Source organism: Stegodyphus dumicola, chromosome 6, assembly GCF_044657685.1.
Source record: "Stegodyphus dumicola isolate Sdum_Otavi_A_Nest chromosome 6, ASM4465768v1".
Lineage (NCBI taxonomy): Eukaryota > Metazoa > Arthropoda > Arachnida > Araneae > Eresidae > Stegodyphus > Stegodyphus dumicola.
In genome coordinates this window covers 180130281-180154279 of record NC_140773.1, presented here as the reverse complement: position 1 = coordinate 180154279, position 23999 = coordinate 180130281, and the positions used below count along the sequence as shown (strand labels likewise).

Below are 23999 nucleotides of genomic sequence, written 5' to 3'. Positions count from 1 at the left end.
AAAGGACTTACAGAAATAATTATTTCTCTTGCATCATAAAATAATAGAATTGTACCCATAATTAATTAATTTTTAGGAAATGTTTTTATATTTTGTAACCTATATTCATTTCTATGAAACTAGCAGATTTTTATTTGATTCTAATTTCTGCCATTGAAAAAATATTATAATGACATAGACTGTATTCCCCCCCCCCCATCAGTTTTCTTTTTAGCTCCCTATTAATTTGATTTTAACAGATTCTGTTAAAATATGTATTGTTTTTTCAGGGAGATATTATTGTTCCTGTTAAACAGAAGAGACTTTTGAAGAGATATGAAAATCATTTAAGAAACTTTGAATCAAGTAAAGCACTTGACGTTGTTTTAAAGGTACTTGCAATTCTAAATGTTCAGTTTTTAATATATGTAAATTTAAGATTTTTTAAACTTGTTTTAATTATTCATTTATGAAATATTTGTATCAAAGTTTCATATAAAGTTGAATAATTAATTAATAATAGTTTAATTAATTTACTATAAATATTTCTTTTGCTATGACTAAGAAACTAAGTTTTTAAGTGCATTTGCCTATTTAGACTATTACTGTTTTTTCTCAATATACTAAAAACTAACTGTTGCACAACTAAGGATTAATGCAATTAAATGTTGTCATGAAAATTTATTGACTCCTAATACTATCTAATTAGAAAAGAAACACATGAATGTAAAATTTAAAATTGGATAAAAAATAGCTTAGATTGGTAAAGATCTTGAATAGATCTTAAATAAAACACTATCAATTTTAAGAGCAATCAGACATAGATTCTATATAAAATGATTATCACTCCTTCCACTTTTTGCTAAAACAAATTTTGTCAGTTGTCTTCAAAATCAATAAGGCCGTGGCAGTCTAAGATGTTTTTGATTGCCTTATTTAAGATGTCCGTAAAATCAAGAAATCCTAACTGAAAAATTAGCGGTTAAATAGCAGAACTTGTATACCATTATATTGTTTCCTTGATAATCAGCAGATACAAGTTATGGGTATGGCATATAAAAAACATAAGTAAATATGAACTTGCATTAGTCCTGATAGTAAAAATCTGAAAAGCACAAATTTTTGCTGTTGTTTGGTTAGTTAAATTAGATAATTAGAAAATGCAATTTAAAGATAACCTAACTCAGAATTACATAAAATTTTTTAACTTAAAAGAGTTTTGTGACATTATGCTTATCCATTATTGGCACTAATCACACTGTTTGGTGACAGTTTTTGTATGTCAAAAAATGACAGGAAAATATGGAAGTATAATAAAAAATTACATTTGTAAAATAGATAATATTTATGCAAACAACATCATAACTCCGAACACAATACTATTTCGTACATCACAAAGCTTTAATTTATTATACATTTTAAATCATAAAATTCAAAAGTAGTTTTTATCAAAAAAAAAAAAAAAAAAAATACAATCATGCTGAAATCAAATGCTCACTGAATTTCATTTATTCCCAGTTTACCTCAGCCTAAACCTTTAAAAATTTCATGAAATATAGCAGCTCATGTGCATTTGGTATCGTCTTAAGTACAAATAATTGGGCTATTTTTATGAACCATTTGAGGATTTTTAAAACATTATCAAAGTATGTTTTGAAATATAATAATTCCTTCTGCTATGTAATGTAATTTAAGTTGGAATGCAACTTTCAACATATGAATAAGGAAGAGTCTGTTTATCTTAGACTTAAGTGCAATTTATGACAATTTTAAGAACCTGTAATAAGTTAATAAATGAATTATGGAAAAACTTACTCCAAATGTAAATATAATGTATGTATAAATATGTATGTGTAAGAAGGAAGATTAAAAAAAAAATAATACTGTAAAAGAAGCAGCACTTTTAACCATCACGTAGCCCTAGTGTTTTGCAATATTTAATAAATATAAACTCATTATCCTAAATTCTCTTAAAAACATTAATAATTTTGATATTTGAAGTAAAGCTTCATGAATTTATTTTTGAGAGAACAGTAGCTATCATTTTTTATGAAGCTGTTTGTAATATAATGCATATTTTAAATATATAGGATAATGTACAGGCAAAGAATCCAGAAATTACAATTAGTGTTTTAATGGAATTAATAAGAAGGGGTTCCGTAAGAGCTGCAATGGCTGGCAGAGAAGGAGAATCCTTGCTTCAACTGCTTAAGTTTGTTACAAAGTAAGTAGAATACTATGAATCACATAATTATTCATTTATATATAATCTATTTATTATTACTTCTGCATAATACATTTTTATAGGAATGTACTTAATTAAAACAAGTGCAATTTCTGAGATATTTTTAAAAAAAATTAGCTATCCACTTTAATTTCACCATACAGAAGTTAACAAAACTTAGTATTCTGCTTTAATTTTAGTGTATAGAAGTTCTGATCTTTTCAATATAAGTAGTAATAAATAATACTGATAGAAAAATCAAGTTGAAAAGGATACATATATAAAATAACCAAGGTTAACATGTTTAATCTTTCGACAGTTGCAATATTAAGCAGTTCTTTCTTCCCAAATATGCATGATATTTGCCAGTAATCGTAAGCTTGTAATGTGAGCTGCATTTATTTGCACCAGGTGCTGCGCATAACTGGAATATGAGGTGAGCTCGTTGGTGACCATCAACAAGGCTAAGGATCATTTGCTTAGAATCTAATAAACAGAACTGTTTTCTCATTTAATTATAAAAGCTATCCAAATTAACAAATATTAAACATTATGAAATATTGCATTCTTCATAAAATTGGTTACTCAAAGTAAAATGCTCATTTCTATATTAAATTATATTTTTCCCTCCTTATTTGCAGATATATTGGTGATCCTAGGTTCATGAGAGTGCTGGTTGATATAGGGCTAATACTTATAGGTAAGATTGTTTTACATATACATGTACAAGGTGTGCCCATAAAATAACTGTATAAATTAAAAGACCAAATGATAAAATAAAATAATGAAAAAATACATGTATGTTTAGAAAGGGTGACATCTCTTATCAAAGCTAGTTTAACCCTAGTAGGCTAATCATTCACAAATTTTGACATTGCTTGGCATGTTTCATAAATTCCCTTACTCCCCTTTGAATAAATGGTTCATCCTTTTGTGTAACCTTATTTGACTGTGAAACACCTGCTTTCGGTGCTACTTTGATTGCTTGCTTGCTTATATTATTCAGTTATAATACGAGATGTATTCATAATATTTATGGGTGATTAGCTTCTACGTAATTTATAATTTTGAAATTTATCTCAATGATCTTTTTTTAATTTGCCTGTTTACTGAGTAAGCTTATATATTGGCTGTAATTTTTCACATTAATTGCCACAATGGCTAAAAGGGCAAATGCTTTATATGATACACCTGAAATTTTTATATAAATTTTTATTTTGTTTCAATGAAGAGGATGAAGCCGATGTTTGCGCAGAGAATGAAAGCTATTCTGATTACATTGAAAAGAAAGTCTATAAATTACAGATAATGAAGAAGATGTAGAATTAATAAGAAATAAATGTTTAATAAAAATAAATAATTAAGAAAAAAGAAGTGTTTTTTGTATCAGATGCTAAGGTTTCAGTACCTCCAACTAAAGTATCCAAACTCTCCATGAGAATTCCAGAGCGAAATTCAAAAGATGAAACAGAAAAACCAAGTACTTCTATTAGTACTGGAAAGACAAGGAAATTTTTTCCCAAATTTTATACAAAAGTTCTTTTATCATAAGTTCAAAAAAATTAGAATTTTATAGATCAAAATTAGCACAGATGGTTAACTATTTCAAAGATGTCACATTACACATACTGCTGATAGAAATATTGTAGATATAGTACAGGATCCAAAGATCCAAAAAATAAAGCAGAATGTTATATTTTTTATTGATAATTACTAATGGCATATTTAAAATCATTACAAAAGTCACCAACACAGAGATATGTAAAAAAACATATGAAGTATTCTAAACAAAATTCATCTATTATTTCAGAAACTAACATTCTTGAAATAAAAGGTCTGATATGTATTCTACTTCTGAGTGTGGAACAAAAAAGTGTGCAGAGTTCTACTTCTGAGTGTGTGGCCATTTGCCATCAGACAATATTTTTCAACTCTACATTTTGCTGATCCAGATATAAAGCTACAATAAAATTGCAACAGACTTGATTTCCATCTAGAATTCTTACGTTTCAGTAGCAAGTCAATGAGAAAATAAGGGGGGGAAAGGTAAATTTGTACCGATTAGAGAACTTCGGAATCAGTGAATCATCCAGAATCATTTGTAGCTATTGATGAACCAGCTGCTTGCTTTCTGAGGCCACTGTCCTTTCCACATGTACATATCAAATAAACCCTCTAAATATGGTGTAAAAATTGTGATGTTGGCAGTAAATATGTGATTGATGCTAAAATCAGATATTGTAGACTTCTGCAAAAGGTGGCGTGGATACTTTGGATTGGATGTCTAACCAAAATGCCTTGCAACCGAGAAAAAATGAAGATAGCCTTTGTTATTTTTTATGTAATTTTAAATACAGCTTTAATAAATTTCTATTATTTGTTGTCATGTTTATCAGAAAAGAGAAATAATTTGATCCCGATGAAAATTCACAAGAGATGCGAGTGCTGCATTGATCAGACCTTGGTTTGAGAAGTGTCGAATGATTCCAACTTTGAGCTGCTATCTAAGAGATGATAAATACAGATTCCTTAATGTGAATGATCCAAGACATTATTGAGTAGAAGAGAAGTCAAATAAGAGGGAAATTTGTGTATTCTGCCCTTATTCTAATGGTGAATGACCACTGTGTTCTGCAATATGTGCCCAAATGTGCAAATGAAATTACAACAATTTCCCCTGTGCGGTGAACACGGGGGAAATTGTTGTAAAAATTGTAATAAGCAGTTGAAATAATTATTTTCTTTTTATATTATATTTTTCTATTAATCTTTTGATGTAAAATATTTTTGGAAAATTTCAAATTAATCCATGTTTCTCTGTAGTAAAGTTAGCTTTCTAGGGTTAAACTGGTTATTTTATCATTTGCATACCAAAATGCTGGAATTGTTTCCATTTACTGAGAAAACATTGTACATAAAAAATTTGTTTCCAGATGGAATAATATTATAATATTAAATTTTATTACAAATCAGGTAAATCTGCTACCGAAACAAAACAAAAAAAGTTTTGAAATGGAACAATGTTATAACTTTTTTTTTTTTTTTTTTTTTTTTTTTTTTTTTTTTTTACAAATTAAGTAAATTTCGTATTTTAACAGTATATGATGATGCATCATTATCAGGCACACTAGTGGTACAACTGCCTTAAATTTGGGTTTGAAAGCATTGAAGATGAAACAAAGCTAGAGGTGCCCTTATTATAAAGGTGTGAATGAGAGATATTCATTGCAGATAACAAAACAAAAACAAATTATTCTTTGGTCTGTAAAAACAAATGATTTGTTGGTTAATTATAATTGCTATTATGATTAAAATTATTTCCATTGTTAAAAATACAAATTATATGTTTATAATCAAGACTGTAAAACCATAATTTTTATTTTTGAAATTTGTCATAGAAATATATGGGCCCAAATTTAATGATCCTGAAGTAAAGCAGCGATTCCAGTATCTCTTACATTCAGTTGAAAATCAAGTACAGTACATGAAAGAAATGATGGAAGTTCAGGGAATCATTCAAACAGTTTTAGCTTCAACATATTCATATGATAATAATGAAGATTTAGTATTGTCTTCTGGGCTATCAAAGAGCAGTTTTGCTTTTTCTTGATAATTGTAAATAAATAGAAATAAAATATTTTTTATTATTTTCAAATGTTTGTTTCATTTATTAAATCTGTTAATTCTAATTTTTTTGTAAGAATATTTTTCTCTTCACTAAAAATAGCAAAATTAAATTCGTATTCATATATAAAATAAATTTCTAATTCAGGTATTTAATTGAAAACTTTCAGTCTGAAACTTAGACATTATATGAAAAAGTAATGAGTCATTTTAAAAATTCACTTTTGAGATTACAGGAGTAATACAGCTTGACATTGTGTCACTGGCATTTGAGAAATAGTTAACTTACAATATTTTGTAGACACCAAGATAAAAATACAGTAAATTCTCGAAGACTTGCTATTTTACTAATTAATATCTCTGAAAATTCTATGTTATAGATTTACAAAATTCTTGATTTAGCCAAGACTCAATCAAGGTAATGATAAAATGAATGCAGAATTTTTGAAAAGAAAAATCATCTGAAAAGACTGCACTTTGTAATTCAAGAACAGAAGAAAATCTGAAATAAGCCAAGCAGAAAGGCAAGAAAGAGTGCTCAAACTCAGTTGAAGATTATCATTTCAAAAGTTGATAACTAATAATTAAAATACAGAAACATGAAAATATCCAGAATGTTATTACAATGCTGTATGTACATTTCAAGAGTAGTGCTTTGGATTAATCTTGATTTTGGGATAATAAGTGACCACAAACATTCCAATTTAGTTGTGTTTGTTGTAATGCATTTTGCTAAAATAATCAATAACAATCATTTTAACAAGTTCACTGAAAGCTTATATATCACTTTCTTTAATTCTGACTTAAGTTGTACAAAATTGAATGATCTCCTATGTTAAAGAACACCTTATTTACTTCGTATGCTAAAAAATTTCACTTTGATGATTTTCAAATAAAAATAACTTCAACACGCACAGTGTCAACGTCTTACCGAGCCTTTTCCCACAACTTTTGGTTTTAGACATGGGCTTCCTTGCAAGATGCAAGTATTTATTTGGTATTTTTAAATTTTAAAAATCAATTTTGTAAAATCTAAAATTTATTTGTTGCTCCAGTCCATGTACTTAAAATTTTATACTCGTTATAAACTCTGAAATGTTTACATTTGTATGCAACTAAAAGTATTCAGAAAAATGTTTGATATCAATAGATTAAGTGATGAGCATATGCAGACTATATTCATCAATACTTTTCATGGTAAATTTTTTTCAAAGAGGAGACCATTATCACAAAATCTTATAGAATTCATGTTCTAGAAGAAACTGATAGTCTTCGGTGTACTGACAGTAAATTCTTATTTGTATAAATTAAAAATGAAAACATTTCTAGATTAATGAATTTTTATATAGTTATAAATTATGATTTTAAAATAATAAAACTTGAGAATGTTAATGTATTTTTGGTGTTTCAGATAAAACCTTTTCAAAATATGTGCTGTAATAAAATTATAAATTAATACACTAGTAATTTGCAAAATATACTTAAGGGAAGAAAAAGAATCTCAAATTATTCCAATTTATTTATTAAATGACCTTTTTAAGGCAAATTAAAAATGTCAAATGTCCAAAATTTTGAAATTAAATATCTCGCTCAATTTTTGTCATATGGGAATCAAATTTTTTTTATTATTTTACAAAAAGTTAAATTTTTATTGATTCTTTTTAATTTAAAAATTATAAAACGTGCAGTATTTAAAACATTTTTGTAAATGAAGGTGTAACTACAACCAATGTTGTACAGATAAAAGATTTCAGTGGACATGGTATCTACATTCGATTTTCACTTCAATTTCTTGAAACTCAATAAACTTGCTCACAAAGAATTTATCAGCATTTCTCTGTTTACTAGATGTATTTAATTTATAGATTGCAAACTTTTCTTTTAATAACAAGCCACGCAATGGCCGGTTTGCGTGTTTAATCTTATAAGGCTACTATTGTCTATCTAAAAAAGGCTTAGGAGATTATCAAAGGGAAGTTGTTTCCATTTACATGTATAAAAACCATGAAAATAATTATGCAGCATGCTGATTTGCTGAGACTTGAACCTAGTTCAAATTGCCAATGTTGAGTAGTCTTGTCCACTTGGCTACTGATGAATATGTTACCAAATGCAAAATTTTCATTCATCTTGCATATTCCCCCCTCCCAATATCCTTTCAAAAATGCATACTTCTTCTACAAGAAAAACCATTCATGTAATATAGGATCTAATTGGGGTTAGTCATATCTGCCAACCTCTAAAGACAAAAATTCAGAAGATTTCTCCAAAATTCAGAACATGAAGAATTAATATCATGCTTTGATATTAAAAAAATAACAATTTATACAAATAGAAAAAAGAAAATTGTACTTACATTAGTAAATCTCAATTAAGTAGTAACTAAAAAATTTATTAGGAAGCATAAAACAAGAACTTAATGTTACACAAAAAAATTATTGCAATGAATTTAGAGTGCATTTTTTGGCTTTGGCCAAAAATTCTTTGGAAAATTTCCTGTCATAACAATTAGTTTCCTCATAACATTTAGCAATTAAAATGTTTTCTAGAGTTTTTGGTGAAATTGAAGAACGAAACATAGTTTTGTTTTTCTTCACAACACCGAAGACTTTCTCGCACTCAGCATTACTGTGTGGAATTACGAGAATAGCACATAAAACTCTTGCTACTGTATCAGATTTTGGTGTTCCATCAGCTCTTTTTATTCTTTTTAAGGTACCAACGAGGACATCAAGTCTATCTTCGCCAGAACTGGCAAAGTCTTCAAATTGTGCAGCAGAAAATTGGTTCTGTAGTTCATCTAAAGCATCATTATGGCATTCATTTTCTTTAATTGTTAACAAAAATGGAAATTTATCAATAAAAAAACAAATCTTTTCAAAAGACGAATTTTCAATTTTTTTCAAATTTGCCGCTTCAGCATTTAAAAGAACTTCATTTTGCAAAGGAAACTTCCTTACAATGTAATCACAGGCTGAGGAAAAGTACTTTCTAACACATTGAAAAAATTCTTTTTTCTCATGATCTTTCAAAGAATTTACAAGTTCCCTGGTTTCCAATTATAAGATCATTGTCATCCTTTTGATTTGCCAAAATATTATAGGCAATATGAATCAACACACTGCTTTTCACAACGGACGGTTTTACAAACTTAGTATAAAGTTCTTTCAAAAGATCATTAAGAATTTGGATAAGCAGGGGAGATTTTGGCGAAGCTGATTGTAGAAGGGTATTTACACTTTCAAAAATCTTAATGGTACTTAACACAAAACTACAATATGCTTTGTTCAAATCCAAAGAAAGAAGATAGAAAATCCTTTCCTCCCGGCTAATAGAAGACTGTTTCTTCTTCCCTTCAACGTCTTTAACAAAGTTGACCTTTGAGGAGTCTTCTAAGCATTTTCTTTTTAAAGGGTTTGATTCTGTGTGTTGGCTTTTCCCTTTTAAAGCATTTTGATTAGAAGCAAAGTTGGTTTTCAGTATCTTATATGCCGACAAATTTGATGGGATCTGTGGTTTCGTTTTGGTTTCTTCGTGGAAATATTTTAGCAATGCATCCCACTGTTCAATAAACCTTCCTAGCGCTCTGCCTAAGGATAACCATCTTTTGCATACATGTTTCAGAATTTTTCTCGTTTCACCAGAGCACAGTTCTTGGAAATTCTTTAGGTTTTCTTTCCTTTTTACACTTTTTTCCAGATAGAAAAACACATCAATCAGAAGCTGGTCAATATTTAATGGTAAAGCAGCTGCAGCTTTTTCTGCTGCCAAATTAATTAAGTGGCATGGGCATCCAATAACAATTAATTCATTTTGTTCTTTTTTGAGGAAAGAGGCTACACCCTTTTTGTCACCCACCATGACATGAGCATTATCTGCACCAAATGAAATGCAGTTTGATATTGGGATGTTGTTTCAACTCATTAATTACCAAGGAGGCAATATTTTCCTCCGTAGCATCCCCATTTAACAATGGAAGATGCAAAAGATGAGTTTTCATTTCATTAGAAACATCACAGAAATATGTGACAACGATGGGGTAAAGCTTCCAATCGCTGTCGTTGCTGCAATCGATTGACACCGAAAATGCTGAATTCTAGAGTGCAGCTATCGTTTTACTTTGTGCATCGCAAGCAATTTCGTTCACAATAGAAGATGTTTTCGTGCGAGCACAAGCATATTTCTGAGCAATCTTGGAGTCGGGAAACATCCGTCTGAAAAGTTGACCGGCGTGATCGGCAGCGCTTAGCGGCACGTTGTGTTCGATGAGGAATCCAGTAAACAAACGCTCTGCCAAAATGACATCGGCATCCGAATTCGTAGACGAATTTGAAAAAAAAAAATCCACTTTCTTTGACGTTGTCGAAGCATTAACTTCATGATTTTTAGACTTAACATGCTTCACAATGTCGCTTTTTCCACTGTGACTTATTATGAAGTCACACACGCACACGTTGCAAAATGCATAGTTATTTCCGTTCAAGGATTCTTTAATTGTTCTAAATTCGGCTTTGTAGGCAGGCCGAAAATATTGAGAATACATTTTTTTGAACTCATTTGAAATTAGTGACATTTCGTAACAACGACGTATTAAGAAAATTCGTAACACGTGCAAACAAACAAACCAAAAAAAAAAAAAAAAAAACAGAATGCGACAATCCACGCTCGCTGAGTATTCCCTTGCTGCTGAAGCGAATGCGAAAAAAATAATCTGGCGCCCACAAAGAAAAGAGTGGGAGAAACAAGTTCAGCGCATTGGATTGGCTGGTTAAGCGGAGAGTTGGGAGAAACCGCAGGTTACTAGATTCGAAGTAGTCGGTAGTTGGCGGTAAAACACGATGCAATTGGCGAAAATCGCTGAATTGACGAAAAATTCTAAAATTTCGACAAAAATCACTAAAAACACTTGAAAAAGGAAAAAAATCGTAAAAAATGTATTACGATTGTAAAATCGTAAAGACAAACGCATTTTCGTAAAAATTACGAAAAATTCGTAAAAGTTGGCAGGTATAGGTTAGTATATAATTTTCTGCAGCTCTTATATATATATATATATATTTTTTTTTTTTTTTTTTTTTTTTTTTGCTTCATATATCTACAGTTGACTGCTTTATTTTGTCACATAAAATTACATTTTTATATTCCTCGATTAATTTCTTTCTGCTGATCCTTCTCTCAGGCAGACCAAATTTTAATTTGATCATTGAGCAAAACCATCCTTAGCTAAAAAAAGATAAACGTCTATGCATATATAAAAATATAATTCGTAAGTGCAAATTCTAACTGTGCAATATACAAAATAACCTCTCTAAGCTTATAAGCCATTACGAGTTTTATATTATGGATAATTCAAAAGTTGTTTGTTCAATCTGTATCACAATGTTACCAGACTCTAAGCTCATTGCATAGTTTTCTATCTTATAGCTGTCCTTTTTTGTGATTTGCTTTGAAAGACCATTTTATACAGCCAGTTACATGAGATTTTTATTGCATGTGGACTATACACATTTGGATAGAATATTTTAAACTGACTATAAAATTAATTCTAAATGATCTTACAAATAATAACTGGTGTTAACTAAAAAAGTATAGCATAAAATTAAATTTTTCTAAGACTACACATTACATTTAAAAAAGTTGTATGTCTTTTACGGAAGTGATTAGGTTAGAGAAATTATGTTTAATAACAGTGTTCATATATGTTCTAAAAAACATCATTCACATTTAGAGGTGATAACCATGAACAGTCTCACTGTAATCTTAAAAGTATTATCTATCATATTCTGTGTAATGATCATGATCAATATGTATTACAGATCTTTTATTCATCAAAATATATTTTCCAATACTTAGAGAGTATTAACTTTACAAAATGTCTAAAATCCTGAGTTTCAGTTAGCAGTAACAACTGAGTTTGGTATTTTTTTAATAAAAGTAATTAGTTATATAACACATAATTAACAGAATAATTTATTTTATAACTCTATATTTAAATCTCTGAAAAAAAGATGTTGTGATAAATTTGTGGTCCCACATCCAGTCACTAATTCATTCTCTGAAACAGAAAAAAAATTGTGATTTTATATTAATTGTAATGCAACAAATTATGTTTACAGCATTTATGAACATGACTGTTTATTTGAATTTCAACATGGACTTAAAAAATAAAAAGGTAGGACTATAATCATTCTATATTTTAATAATATAAACAATTAACTGTCTCAAAAGCAACATATAATTAGGTCTGTTAAGTAAAGTAATGTGACTGATCACATAGCACTCTACGTGATATGCGAGATCAATTGCCCTTGACAGAGAGAAAAGGCCAGCTTCTTATATAGTTTCAGTTAAAGTGACAATTCTGTATAGTTCAAATATACTGCACTTTTTTAATTTAATATATTTGTTTATTTATTTTTGGACACAAAAACATGGTGATCCAAATTTTGAGCAATCGCATTATCTCAAATTATACACAATATAACCATAACTTTTTTATGGCTTGTGGAAATTTTGCTTTGTGCACGGTTTTTCATGAAGTTTTAAAGCCTTTTCAGAAAACTGAAAATCAACTGAAAATGATTCTTACTTAAAAAGAAAACTTCAATAAAAAGAACTAATGAAAATGAGAACAAAACCAGATCTTGTACAATAATTGTGAAATTAATCACAGACGAACTAAATTTTAAACCACATGATAATACAATTCATAAAGAAACTTGGATGCTTTGCAATACTAATATACCTTTTTTCATATTGCACTTTCCTTAATGACATTTATGGCTTGTAAAGGCATTCCTGTTGGTCCTTAGCTCTCATATTTGTCAGTCCTTGTGACTATTTCCTATTCCCTAGACTGAACACCCTTTTGGAATCGCAGGAAACGTTAAAGTGCTGTGATCAACCAGCTGAAGGCCATTTAAATTTCAGAGTTCTAGCACTGACATGAAAAATGAAAACAACATATACATGATGTGTGGCTTCCCTAGGGAATTTCAAAAATGATTGAGTGTATTTATAATTTAAATGTAAATAAAAGTATCATTTTTTATTCATAAACCTTGTATAATCTGGCATCTGTTACTTTTTTATATCGCATTTTTATATTATTTTATCAGCCGCCCAAACGGTATAGTGGTTAGCGTCACTGACTGCCATGCCAAAAGGCCCGGTTCAAATCCCATAGAAGGCATAGATGTTTGTAAGTGTGGCATGGGGACACTCTAAATATGTAGTGAGCCGAAAGTCCTCTTGAGAGGTTGGTGGTAGAGGAAGAGAGGTTGCAGACTCTTGCACCAACCTACCCCGGGTGCTCTCCATCAAAAATGGGGGGCAGAAATGAGTTAAATTGCACTGTCACCTGAATAGTGCTCAAGACAGTTGCCAATGACAAGCGTAAACTTGCATTCCATGCCATGAGAAATTTCGTGGGCTTGGGCTAACTTATAGGTCGGACAAATGTGCATTAGAAACAACAAAATATTTTTTATATACTAAAAATATGTCTATGCATCCTCCTTGTATAATCAGAGCATTAATGTTATTAAAGTTAAGTATTTGGATTATTGATTAATTAACTATAAATGTATAGTCAGATTTCAAACATAGCATTCCACATAAACTAAATGAAATAAGATAAAAATGTATTCAATATAATATCAGCATTAATTCTAATATAAATAAGGTCTAAACTAACAACAGAAAGAAATTAAAAACAGTCTATTATAATCATTTTTATAGAAAAATTTTATCTAATAAGAATTTTTCCCTTCCAACAAATAATACTAAGTATTACATATTACCTTATGATATCTGCTGTATTGTATGTACACAAATAATTTACCATTAAGGAAGAAACATTTCCCTTTAAATTTGTTTTGAAACTAACATCAACATGTTGCTGGTTGTTTGTCATTTAGAATGCTGCCATGCACTTTCTGGATTTATTATAATAGGTAAACCTCATTTGAAAATAAAGTTTACAATCAGATACAGATTTAAAATTAAATAACAGCATTATTGTTAAAATTTTAATATGTGTATTTAAGAATTTGATTTTCAAAGATTTCTATTATGGTTTTTGCTCTTTGCAAATTATAGTATCACTGCTTTAAACAAAAACTGAAAAAACTTTTAATTATTTTCAGCTATAATTTTGACTACTTTTATGTTTAATTTAAAATAATAAGTTTAATAACACAGGAAAACAACACATATGAATGACTTTGTAGCAAACGGATCAAAATAAATAAAAGAAATGAAAAAATTTTAGGGCCTTCTTTTCTTTGTCCACTCAAAACAAAAGAGTACTTTTTTTATTTATGATTTAATTAATTTTCATAATAGTGATGAAATGCACAAATTTAGCAAATGACATGCACAGTATTAAGACAATTGAAGTTTAAAAAATTTTCATTTTAAGCATTTTCTTAAAGTCTGAAGCTTATTCAGATAAAAAGCATTAACAAATATATTCCTTGAAATTAGAAATTTAAAAAAATATATCTGAAAGCTTTCTAATTACACCCAAGCAGGATTTTTTTTTCATTTACAGACACACACATATTTCAAGAACATTAGGGTTCATGCCACATTGTACATAATAATTTACTTATTTAATAAGTACACAAATTATTTAATTTTAATTAACTACTTTAAAAATAGCATATCTTTAGAATTTCCAATAGACAGTCTCATGCGCTGGTGATAAAAATTTTTTATTCCCTACAGTGTTCCCACAGCTTGCTTTGAAATTGTTGAGTTTTCAATCATTAATTCGTTAAAGTTTTACAAAATATGAAATAGACAATAAAACAAATACAAAATTCCGAATTCGGTGTTCCAGGTGCCCATGTTTGGAGGACTATGTTATTCAAAATCTGATGGCTCTAGGTGCCATTATTTTTTTGGCAATTCAAGAAACATACATACATTCATGTAGATTCTTCATTATTTAATTTCTTTAACCGTTTGACTGCTACTTGGCGCAAAAGTGCTGCAATTCATCTGTCTCGAAAACCGCAACGCAGTTAGTTATTTTAGAATGCACTCGTGTTACAAAGTATGCGCGAGGTCGCACTACATACGTTCACACCCATGGAGCAACAAAGACACATTGAAACTTGCAGCGCTTGTCGAGGTTTTCAAGACAAATGGATGCAGTGCTTTTGCGCCGCATAGCAGTCAAACGGTTAAATGTAATACAGGTTAATAATGCTTGGTGGCAACAATCTGAAAAGTGAATGAACGCAAAATGCTATTTCGATACTAGCAGCCCTTCTGGGCTAAAAAATAAAAGCAATATACTATTTGTTTTTAAAGAACTTAATAACCATTTGAATCATTATCATATAAAAATAACTTAAAATCTGGAAACTGCACTGCTAAAAGTTTTGTAACTATTAAAAATAAAAGTTCTGATGCTAATGCAAACATTAAGTTCATAATTAGTAAATTTATTGAACTGTTTGGTACAAACAAATTATGCTGATGTTATCTAGGGGAGTTAATGTAAGGAGGGAAAAGCTTTTAAAGTTTGAAAAATATCATTATTAGTTGGTTAAATAGTTAAATTAGAATATTAAAACAAATCTTTTATTATTTTACATCAAGGTGGAATTTTATTATAACCACACAATTTTACATAAGAAAACTCACTGTTTAACTTCAATTAAATGTTCTGATCAATTATAAATATGCATTGTTGTCAACATTTGAACCAATAGAAAATTAGACAATTTTTAAATTTCTACTATTAACTCACACTCTCTATATATCTTGTTCAAATTTTCAATCGTTAATAAAATACTTTTTATTCATCCACTCAAGTTCAAATACATTTTTTTAAACTCGTAGTGGATGACACCTGATGTTAATAGAGTTTTTTCACATATTTTCACATTTATTTTAAATTTTTTTTAATAAGATTTTTCTTGGTTGACCTAAGTAAAAATTGACTTTAATTTTTTTTTTTTTTTTTTTTTTTTTTTTTTTTTTTTTTTTTTTATATTATATATATTACTTGTTTTAAAAGTACTCCTAAGAAAACAATATTTATGTTAAAATAGGTATTACTACAAAATGATGGAAATCTAAAATGGTATATAAAAATCACACTCAGAAATTTAAAATTTATATGTAAATAGATGAGAGCAGAAAGAACACAAAATAGCCTGGCTAGCGCAAACGTTCTTGAAATATTTCATATGGCACATATGGCCGTCTGATAGCAGTACAACTCATACTGCAAATCCCCGTGCTGCTGCTGAACTATCATGTTATGTATTAATTGTTATTTATTTTTCAAGCTTTAAGTTTTTTCTTACTTAATTCTGTTTGATCAGTAATTGAAGCTTTTAATGTTTGCTTTAGTTGTTTAAAGTTGGTTGTAAGTTTAGACTTTATTTTTTTAAACTTTAAAAGGTTTGGTTGAAGTTGTTTAATTTTAATTTGAGTTTAGGGACTTAAATTTACTTGTTGACCAGAAGTGAATATTACGTGGAATATTTGATACGCAGTTAAAGTCTGATGCAATAATTGTGGTATACACAAGTATTACAAAATGTTTATTTATACAAAACTCCAAAATACAAAATTAGTAATCTGTAATGGTATGATATATTTCAAAGCATTCTGGTACATGTAACGGAACTTTACACTTTTTACACTCTTGTTCTAAGTGGATTTTCTCGTACTTGATCTGCATACTGATTCGTTTCGGTTACAATATATTTCCAAAATATGTCATCAAATAATAGAATAAATATATCAAATTCTCCTCTACTTCCTCCTAATTGGCATAAGGCTTCCTCTCTTATGCCAGGAATCATCATATAGTCCCAGATTTTTGGACTATTTCTTATTTCTTTCCAAAGCCAGGACTCTGGTAGTTGATCGTCATCAGATGTATCATCAATAATTATTCGCCAATACTTTCTTAAAAAATTACATAATTCGTCATGTATACGATTCCTGGATTAGCGTGTTACACAAGTCGTGCAAATAGTCCGAACGCTGCGCGAGCTGGTATACAATTTCGGCCCAACATCTGCGAATCTAAATCGTAGGTTAAGGGGTTAACTTTTAACTTTAATTATTTTAAAGCCTTGTTACTGCATTTTTGGTTTGTTAATTTTTTTTTATTTTATTTGAGGTAACTTACCCCTCTTTCTATTAAAGTTTATCGAATTCATATTTTCTGACTGGTGGTAAGGTAAATCAAATGTAATTGAAACTCAATCTGGATAATGAGTGCATTGGAAAACAATTTATACAGTCAAAAGTCATTAATCCGGACCTCAAAGCTACAAACTTTCTGGGCATGCGTAAACCCATAATGCGTTTATGCATGCACATATGCATTTACACATGCACATAATACCTTTACGCATGCGCGTTTAATGTATAACGGATGGTATAAGCTAAGCTAAAATTATCTATTTCAGTTACTGTTGATGACTGCATTGTTTTTTAATCTTTAAATTGGATCCAGCTTATTATTTTTTGCAGACTGGTAGAACTATTTTATAAAAGTAAGCTTGAACTTTCGATATGTCAAAAAGAATTTCCGATTCTGGAGCTGCCAAAGGATCTAGAAAGCAAAAGCATGTTTCGATATCCATTAAACAAAAAGTGGAATTGCTGCAAAAAATGGATAAAAACATATCCTTTTTTTTTCTAACCATTCCGAAATCTATCAATTTCATGCTGCTCTGCGAGGCTGGGGTGAAACGTCGCAGCACGCAATGAACTGAAAGTTGATCTGTCAGCACTATCCTTATCTTCAAAGCAGATTTTTTATTCTATTCGGCTTATAATTCTTGACTAAATGTAGTATTTCATCTCGATGTACTCCGTCTTTGATATGATTTAAATCAAATTCCTCATCATTATAAATATCACGAATACACATCAAATAGATTTCTAGTTGCAATTTTCTAATTTCGACTATGCATAATGTATGCTTTACGCATGCACGCATTGAAAGAAATGTTTAATAAAGTAAACAAATAAATATTAAGCTTTTTTTTGTAAATTTTGATACCCTTTAGATCATAATTGCACTTTATTTCATAAATTACGGTTTCATATTTTTAATTTTATAATTTCTGCATGCCATCTTACCAGATTTAAATTGATGATCTATAATCCGGAAAAACCGATAATACGGAATCGCTGAAGTCCCACTGAGTCCGGATTTTGACTGTGTTGTGTTGACATTTTAATGAACTTAATTGTTAAATAATAGTTTAATTTTTGCTGTACTAAATTCGTTTATTGTGTTGAAAAAACTATTCACTGGTTCTGTAATTTTTCACTTCCAAAACTGTCGGCTTGGAATTCGTTCTCAGAATCCCTTATCTGAGGATTGCTGCACCCTGAAATTCTTTTGCCAAGCGTTTCACCACATGTTCTTATTTGCATAAACGGGACCCTGATTGCTCTGACATTTCTAGCATTAAATTGTTCTGCAGGGAGTTTGGTTACAGGAGAGAAAAGTCGTCGTATAGGTTTTTCGCTAAAGTGGAGTTGCACTCCGGGCGAGGCTAATGCTTCCCATCCCCCTCCCCCGGTCCATTAGCAGAGAGGAGGTTGACCCAGCAGAGTGGCCTTGAAGGCTGCTTTGTTGAACCGCGATAGTTGGCATATTCTGGTAGTCTGGAAACCCCTTCCCATGAAGATTTCTCCGTTTGGATTGCTGTGCTTGGTGTTCTTCTGATCATCATACTTCGCCAATTTTTTCAAGATCTAGTCAGGTACAAAAGTTGCTGCGTGTGGAGACGAGAGACGGAGAAAAGAAATTTTATATAGAAGTTTGAAGAAAAACTAAAGATGACACTTCTACGGTACAGCGTGGAGGGGCAGCAGCTTCTGAGAAGTGGACGGACACTGAATATTGAGACAGTTGCCGAGTCCTGCGACCTCACCGCCTAAATGGCCTGTGAAAAAGGGAGAGGTTTAGAATCATCCTGATGGATCTGCTGTCCGGGACGGAAAATTGGAGCCTGACCTCATCTTTGATGTTTTCCTTTTGTTGATTTCATTTTTGCTTACCCCTTTCTTTTATTTCGACCTAATTAGAATAACTAGAACTAATTACAATGTATTTTCAAGATTCTGTGTGAATAGTTTCATTTTACTCCAGTAAGGTTGTGGGGCCCCCACTTGTAATTGTTTTAAAGGTATGTGATTTTTTCCCCCTTTCTAGCGGTACTTCTGCAAAGTATGTTAACCAGCCAATCTCTTAATAATTTTAATGAATATTGTGATTATCATGACACTATCAGTAATGTAACCTAATCTCATTATCCCCAAAATAAACATTAGTTTGATTTTATTTACTTTGTATTGTATTTAATTTTATTTAATTTTTTACACTGGACCATATACTCTTAAATTACTAGGTTTAATTTTCTATTTATGACACAATGCAACTCCATTTATATTTGTATATTTGTCTTGCTATAATATGTGCTCACATGAATTATTCTTGAAATATGGTTACTGATATTGAACATCTATGTACACTGCTCAACCAATTGACGAAATTCAAATTGCGTTCTTCATGTCTCGAAAGCGTGACTTAGGATATATATTAGATTTATATATAGCTCTACTCTAACATAGCTATTTTGACACAAAATCTGACTTTTCTGAAATAACATACCAATTTTTTCCATATTTCGATTCTACGACTCAAATTATGCCTAAATATTAAATTTTGTAAAATTTGGTGAGAAATTTATGGAGAAATTCAACAATTTATGTTGCCGCTTTTTATTTAGTTGCGCCAAAATTAGTTCACTTGGTGAACTTCTTAATACATGGCCACCTATTTTCATTTCCATTTTTACATACCGCGTGAGAGGAAAAAAAGACCCAATCGTTCCTTCTTTCAAATAATATTCTTTATATTATATTTTTAATTATAATTGTTATTAATTTTAAGCAATTTTTTTCTTTTTCAAATTTCATTTTAATTGTTTAAGTTGCATGGTTTCTTTTGAATAACTTTTTTAAAAAATTATATTTACTCATTCAAACTGTGTAGTTTAAATCAAAGGTGCATCGTTTATTTTTTTTTCCACGTAGTTTTCTTTATACTATATTTTTAGTCATAGTTACTATTTTAGGTAATTTTTTAATTTTTAGACTTTTATTTTAATTGTTAGTATTGTATTGTCTCTTCAGATAATTATTTTAAAATTTTCTATTTATTCATTCGAACTGATCATTTTAAATATATTTATTAATATAAATTTTCCAGAATTTCATTTTATTTATTTGAATAACGTTTCTTTCGGAAGAATACTTTGTAATCCAAAATACGATGCGTTTGAAAACTGCATATATTAAAAGAGAAAATACAGTAAAACACAATTAACACACCTTTCAATGTTCCGTTCGGAAAAGATATATATAAATAAGAGAGATGTATAATCGACGTGTTAACTTAGGATGACTTGCATACACTGCTTTAAACAGTTTTATCATTGTGCCTATTGCTTTACACAATTTTATCCTACATTTGGTTTCTTAAAATGTTATTCATATTTTAGTCAAATATTTTATTTTCGAAATTGCAAGAATCAAATATCGTAAGATTAAAACGTTTTAAATTTTAAAAAAATACAAATACTAAATTTTACGCAAAAATTTATTTTTTCTTCTCTTTTTCTTCAGGCATTCTGCTTCATTCTTGCTCTTTTTCTTTAGGCACTCTGCAAGTATATTAAAAAGCATCCAACTTTTCGAAACATCTTGGTATTTTTGACAATCATTTTAAATAAAGTTATTGTCTTCCATTTCATAAAGGCTCACAAACGGCCAAGCGGTAAAGTCGCTGAACACTCCGGGGTTGGAACAACAAGTCACTCCGGGGTTGGAATCCCGGTAAACGGGCTGATTGCATGGGCGTTTTCGTGGATTTTCTCATGTGTAACGTGTATGCCAGCTGGTTTCACTTAGAAAGTTCTTCACGAAGGCATCCTTCTTTTAAGCAGATAGCCCTGCTTTGCCGTAACTTAATAATTCAATTCAATCCATTTCATCAGTATTTGGTCAGAGCCTTTATCAGTCTTTAAAGGCTAAGCATTTTGAAGGTATGAGATGAAAGGAAAGACTGGTTTCATCAAGAGATTTTAGTTTATTTAATTATGACAAAGCACACTAGGCTATCTGCCTAAGGGGGTGATGCCTTCGTGGAGGACTTTATAAGGAAAACTGGCTCATACACACGTTACACATGGAAAAGCCACGAAAACGCCCATGCAGCCAGCCCGTTCAGGGGATTCGAACCTCAGACCGAACTACCAGTGTTCAGCGACTTTACCGCTCGGCTGCTGTTTCATTAGGAGAAAAAAAAAAAAGAAAAAAAAAACGTCTTTAGGTGGCATCCATATACATCACTGGATAAACTCCTGTATCTTTAAATAATTCGACTGAGAAATCATGGGATTCTCCGTTTATGATATGATATGATGTTCTATAGCATACTTTAAATTTATACAACCATATAGTCTAAAACCAGTCGCTCTTCACTTTAATCTGCAATGATATCGTACTTGTCTTTTCTGTTAACCCCATAAGCTCAATTGATGGTATTTGCTGGTGTACACGTCCAAGTGTTTTCTCTTTGAACACCTAAATTCTTTGAAGTATCCTGAAAGTATATTAAAAAAGTCCAACTTTTTTAAACATCTTGGTATGTCTGACAGCCAAATTTCCCTTCAAATTTTTGCTTACTTTTCTCCACAATTTTCTTCTTTCCTTCTACAGTTATTTTCAGTGCTCACACAAGAAAATTAAGATTTTTCGATTGCTAGACTTCCATACATTTTGCATTCTCCTCAATTTTTTTAAAATATTAATTGCATCAACTGCGTTTCAACTGAAGACAGCTTTTCATTTTCTAGACATTTTAACTATAAACAAAGTATAGAGCAAAGTCCAAAGGATAAATATTTTAATTAAAAGATTTTTTACTAAATGGCAAAGAAATTAAACAGCTGAGCAGTGTTTATTCCCAGTGATAACTCTTCTCTGAGATGAAGCCCAAATCATTGAATTCTCTGAAGTTTAAAAAAAACACTTTCCCTTCTTGTTCTATTTCCAGAGCATCCAAGTAATATTTTAGAGCATTTTTGGCACCTCAACCTGAAAAGGACCTCTATTTTTAATTTGGTTACATTCCTGGAAATGGATTTTTTTATTTGGCTTCATTTCTGAAACCAGATTTTTTTATGTTTTATAATCTGGCCCAGAAAATACTCTTCTTAGCAAAATAAGTCGAATATCTGATATATATGAATAACATACTCTAAGCATGCATAAGAAGCAGTTTCACATCCCTAAATTCATATTCAATTGAAAAGTATAAACATGTGTTAAAGTTTTCTAGTCTAGTTCTATTTTCAAACAAATTTGTTTACGGTCCGTTCCATTTGGCTTTACGCATTATCTTCTTATTTTGAACACCAGAACACAATGAAGTGTGATATATATATGATGAATAATAAATGATATATATAATGATGAATAATGTACATATATTATTCTTTCTCCGAAATGTATCTCATACAACTAATGATAAATTTCATCTTGTTGACTGAATTATTACTTTAAAAAGTAAGTCATATCAGAAAACTCACCTTTAGTTTCCAAACCAACTACTGCTCATTGCAGTAACTCTGTCATAAAACGATGTTGATTTCATAGGGTTAGTTGGTATATCAGAAGCACTTAGGTTAGGACTAGAACTATGGGACTGAAGAGGCTTTTTATCTGTTTCCTGCATGCATTTTAAACAAACATATTGATAGAAATATTCATAAAAAATGTTAGCAGTAATTAGGATTAATTTATAGCAATTATACATGTGCATTTAACACATATCAAATGCAAATCACATAGTCATCAGTATACCAAAATTAAACTAAAATAATTCATGCATAAAAATGTAACGAAGTAATGTAAGCAGGTCAAAAAAGCACATCCTTAACCAACAAACATGCAAACTGTGTTATCAAACATACACGCATATATGAGGATGCTTCCAGTAATTTTTAATTTTTTCGATACTTCCTGATTATCTGCATGCCCAAGAAGAAAAGTACTGCTGACTTTGTGAACTGGAGAAAAGTGTTTACTTGGTTACCTTTACAGCTCATAGGTAGAATTTTGTTCATAAATAGTAATAAACAGAACTTTATGAGAAATAACAAAAGTCTATATGACCAATATTTACATCTTTACAACCAATGTATGCTGTTAAACAAAATGATGGCTTATATATTTATGGCTTATATATTAAGCATGTAATTCCATGTGCACTCATGCACATGTATTATATACACATGCAGGAACAAGTTGTTGCTGTGTGTACAGTTTAAGATGTGCCAAAACACAGCTATTCTATCACATTTTAAAACCGAGCAGATAATCAGAAAGTACCTCTTTTTTTTTTTTTTTTTTTTTTTAATAATCTAACATTTTTCTTATTTATTGCAAATCACTAACATGTAATGCTTTGGCTTTAACATAAATTCATAAAAGTGGCTTCAGAACTTACTAAAAGATAATTTTATTCTTATACTGAAACCTACTTTTTTATAATATATTTTTCACACCATTTTAAACGAAGGTTTATGAAAGGTAATTATAGCAAAACGCTCAAAGGATATCTTAGAAGAAAAGTCTCCAATGAGAATTTTTTAATGGAAACTAGCTACACATGAGGAAAATAACAAGCTGCATACAACTAGTGCATCAGATGTGCAACTACCACAGTTAAGTGATCTTATTCATTTTCCTAATGGTATGCGGTGTAAGCCCATAGTTGCATAAAACAATATTCAAATTATAATTAATGACAATGCTCTCATCAACCACAATTTACAGACCAAAGTTACAAAAATTATTAAGTTTGCCCCTGGTTCTATTCCTAGAGTGAATTGGCTTATGACATATTTGTCATTTTTTGCAAGCACAATTTAAATATGGCCAATTTAATTTCTTTCATAAACACAAAGGCCTAGTATCCTTTGCCATAATCAACTAATTCATTGCAATTAGTAATTTTTAACCTATCAGTTATTAGAAAAATTTATTAATATTTTCATATAATAAAACATTCAAAAATAATTATAATTTTAAATCCATTTTATCTCAAAGA

General features: G+C 29.9%; 2 protein-coding genes across 5 annotated transcripts in view; one reads left to right on the top strand and one right to left on the bottom strand.

Moving 5' to 3' along the window:
* LOC118187392 (U3 small nucleolar RNA-associated protein 15 homolog) overlaps window positions 1–5852 on the top strand; it is a 50331-nt gene extending 44479 nt beyond the window's left edge. Inside the window, exons 10-13 of the mRNA XM_035357603.2 lie at window positions 270–371; window positions 2070–2203; window positions 2845–2903; window positions 5602–5852. Coding sequence (XP_035213494.1) covers window positions 270–371; window positions 2070–2203; window positions 2845–2903; window positions 5602–5813 — 507 coding nt within the window. The 3' untranslated portion in view covers window positions 5814–5852. The remainder of the gene's footprint in view (window positions 1–269; window positions 372–2069; window positions 2204–2844; window positions 2904–5601) is intronic.
* Window positions 5853–11633: 5781 nt separating this feature from the next.
* Cog1 (conserved oligomeric Golgi complex subunit 1) overlaps window positions 11634–23999 on the bottom strand; it is a 348144-nt gene continuing 335778 nt past the window's right edge. For 2 of the 4 annotated variants that reach the window (XM_085819218.1, XM_085819216.1), the window contains exons 28-29: window positions 22477–22616; window positions 11634–11882 (exon numbers count right to left, since the gene is read on the bottom strand). In XM_085819218.1, the coding sequence (XP_085675344.1) occupies window positions 22479–22616 (138 nt within the window). In that variant the 3' untranslated portion in view covers window positions 11634–11882; window positions 22477–22478. Of the gene's footprint in view, window positions 11883–12570; window positions 12768–22476; window positions 22617–23999 lie in introns of those variants that run through there. The other 2 variants (XM_085819217.1, XM_085819219.1) reach the window with 2 other exon arrangements.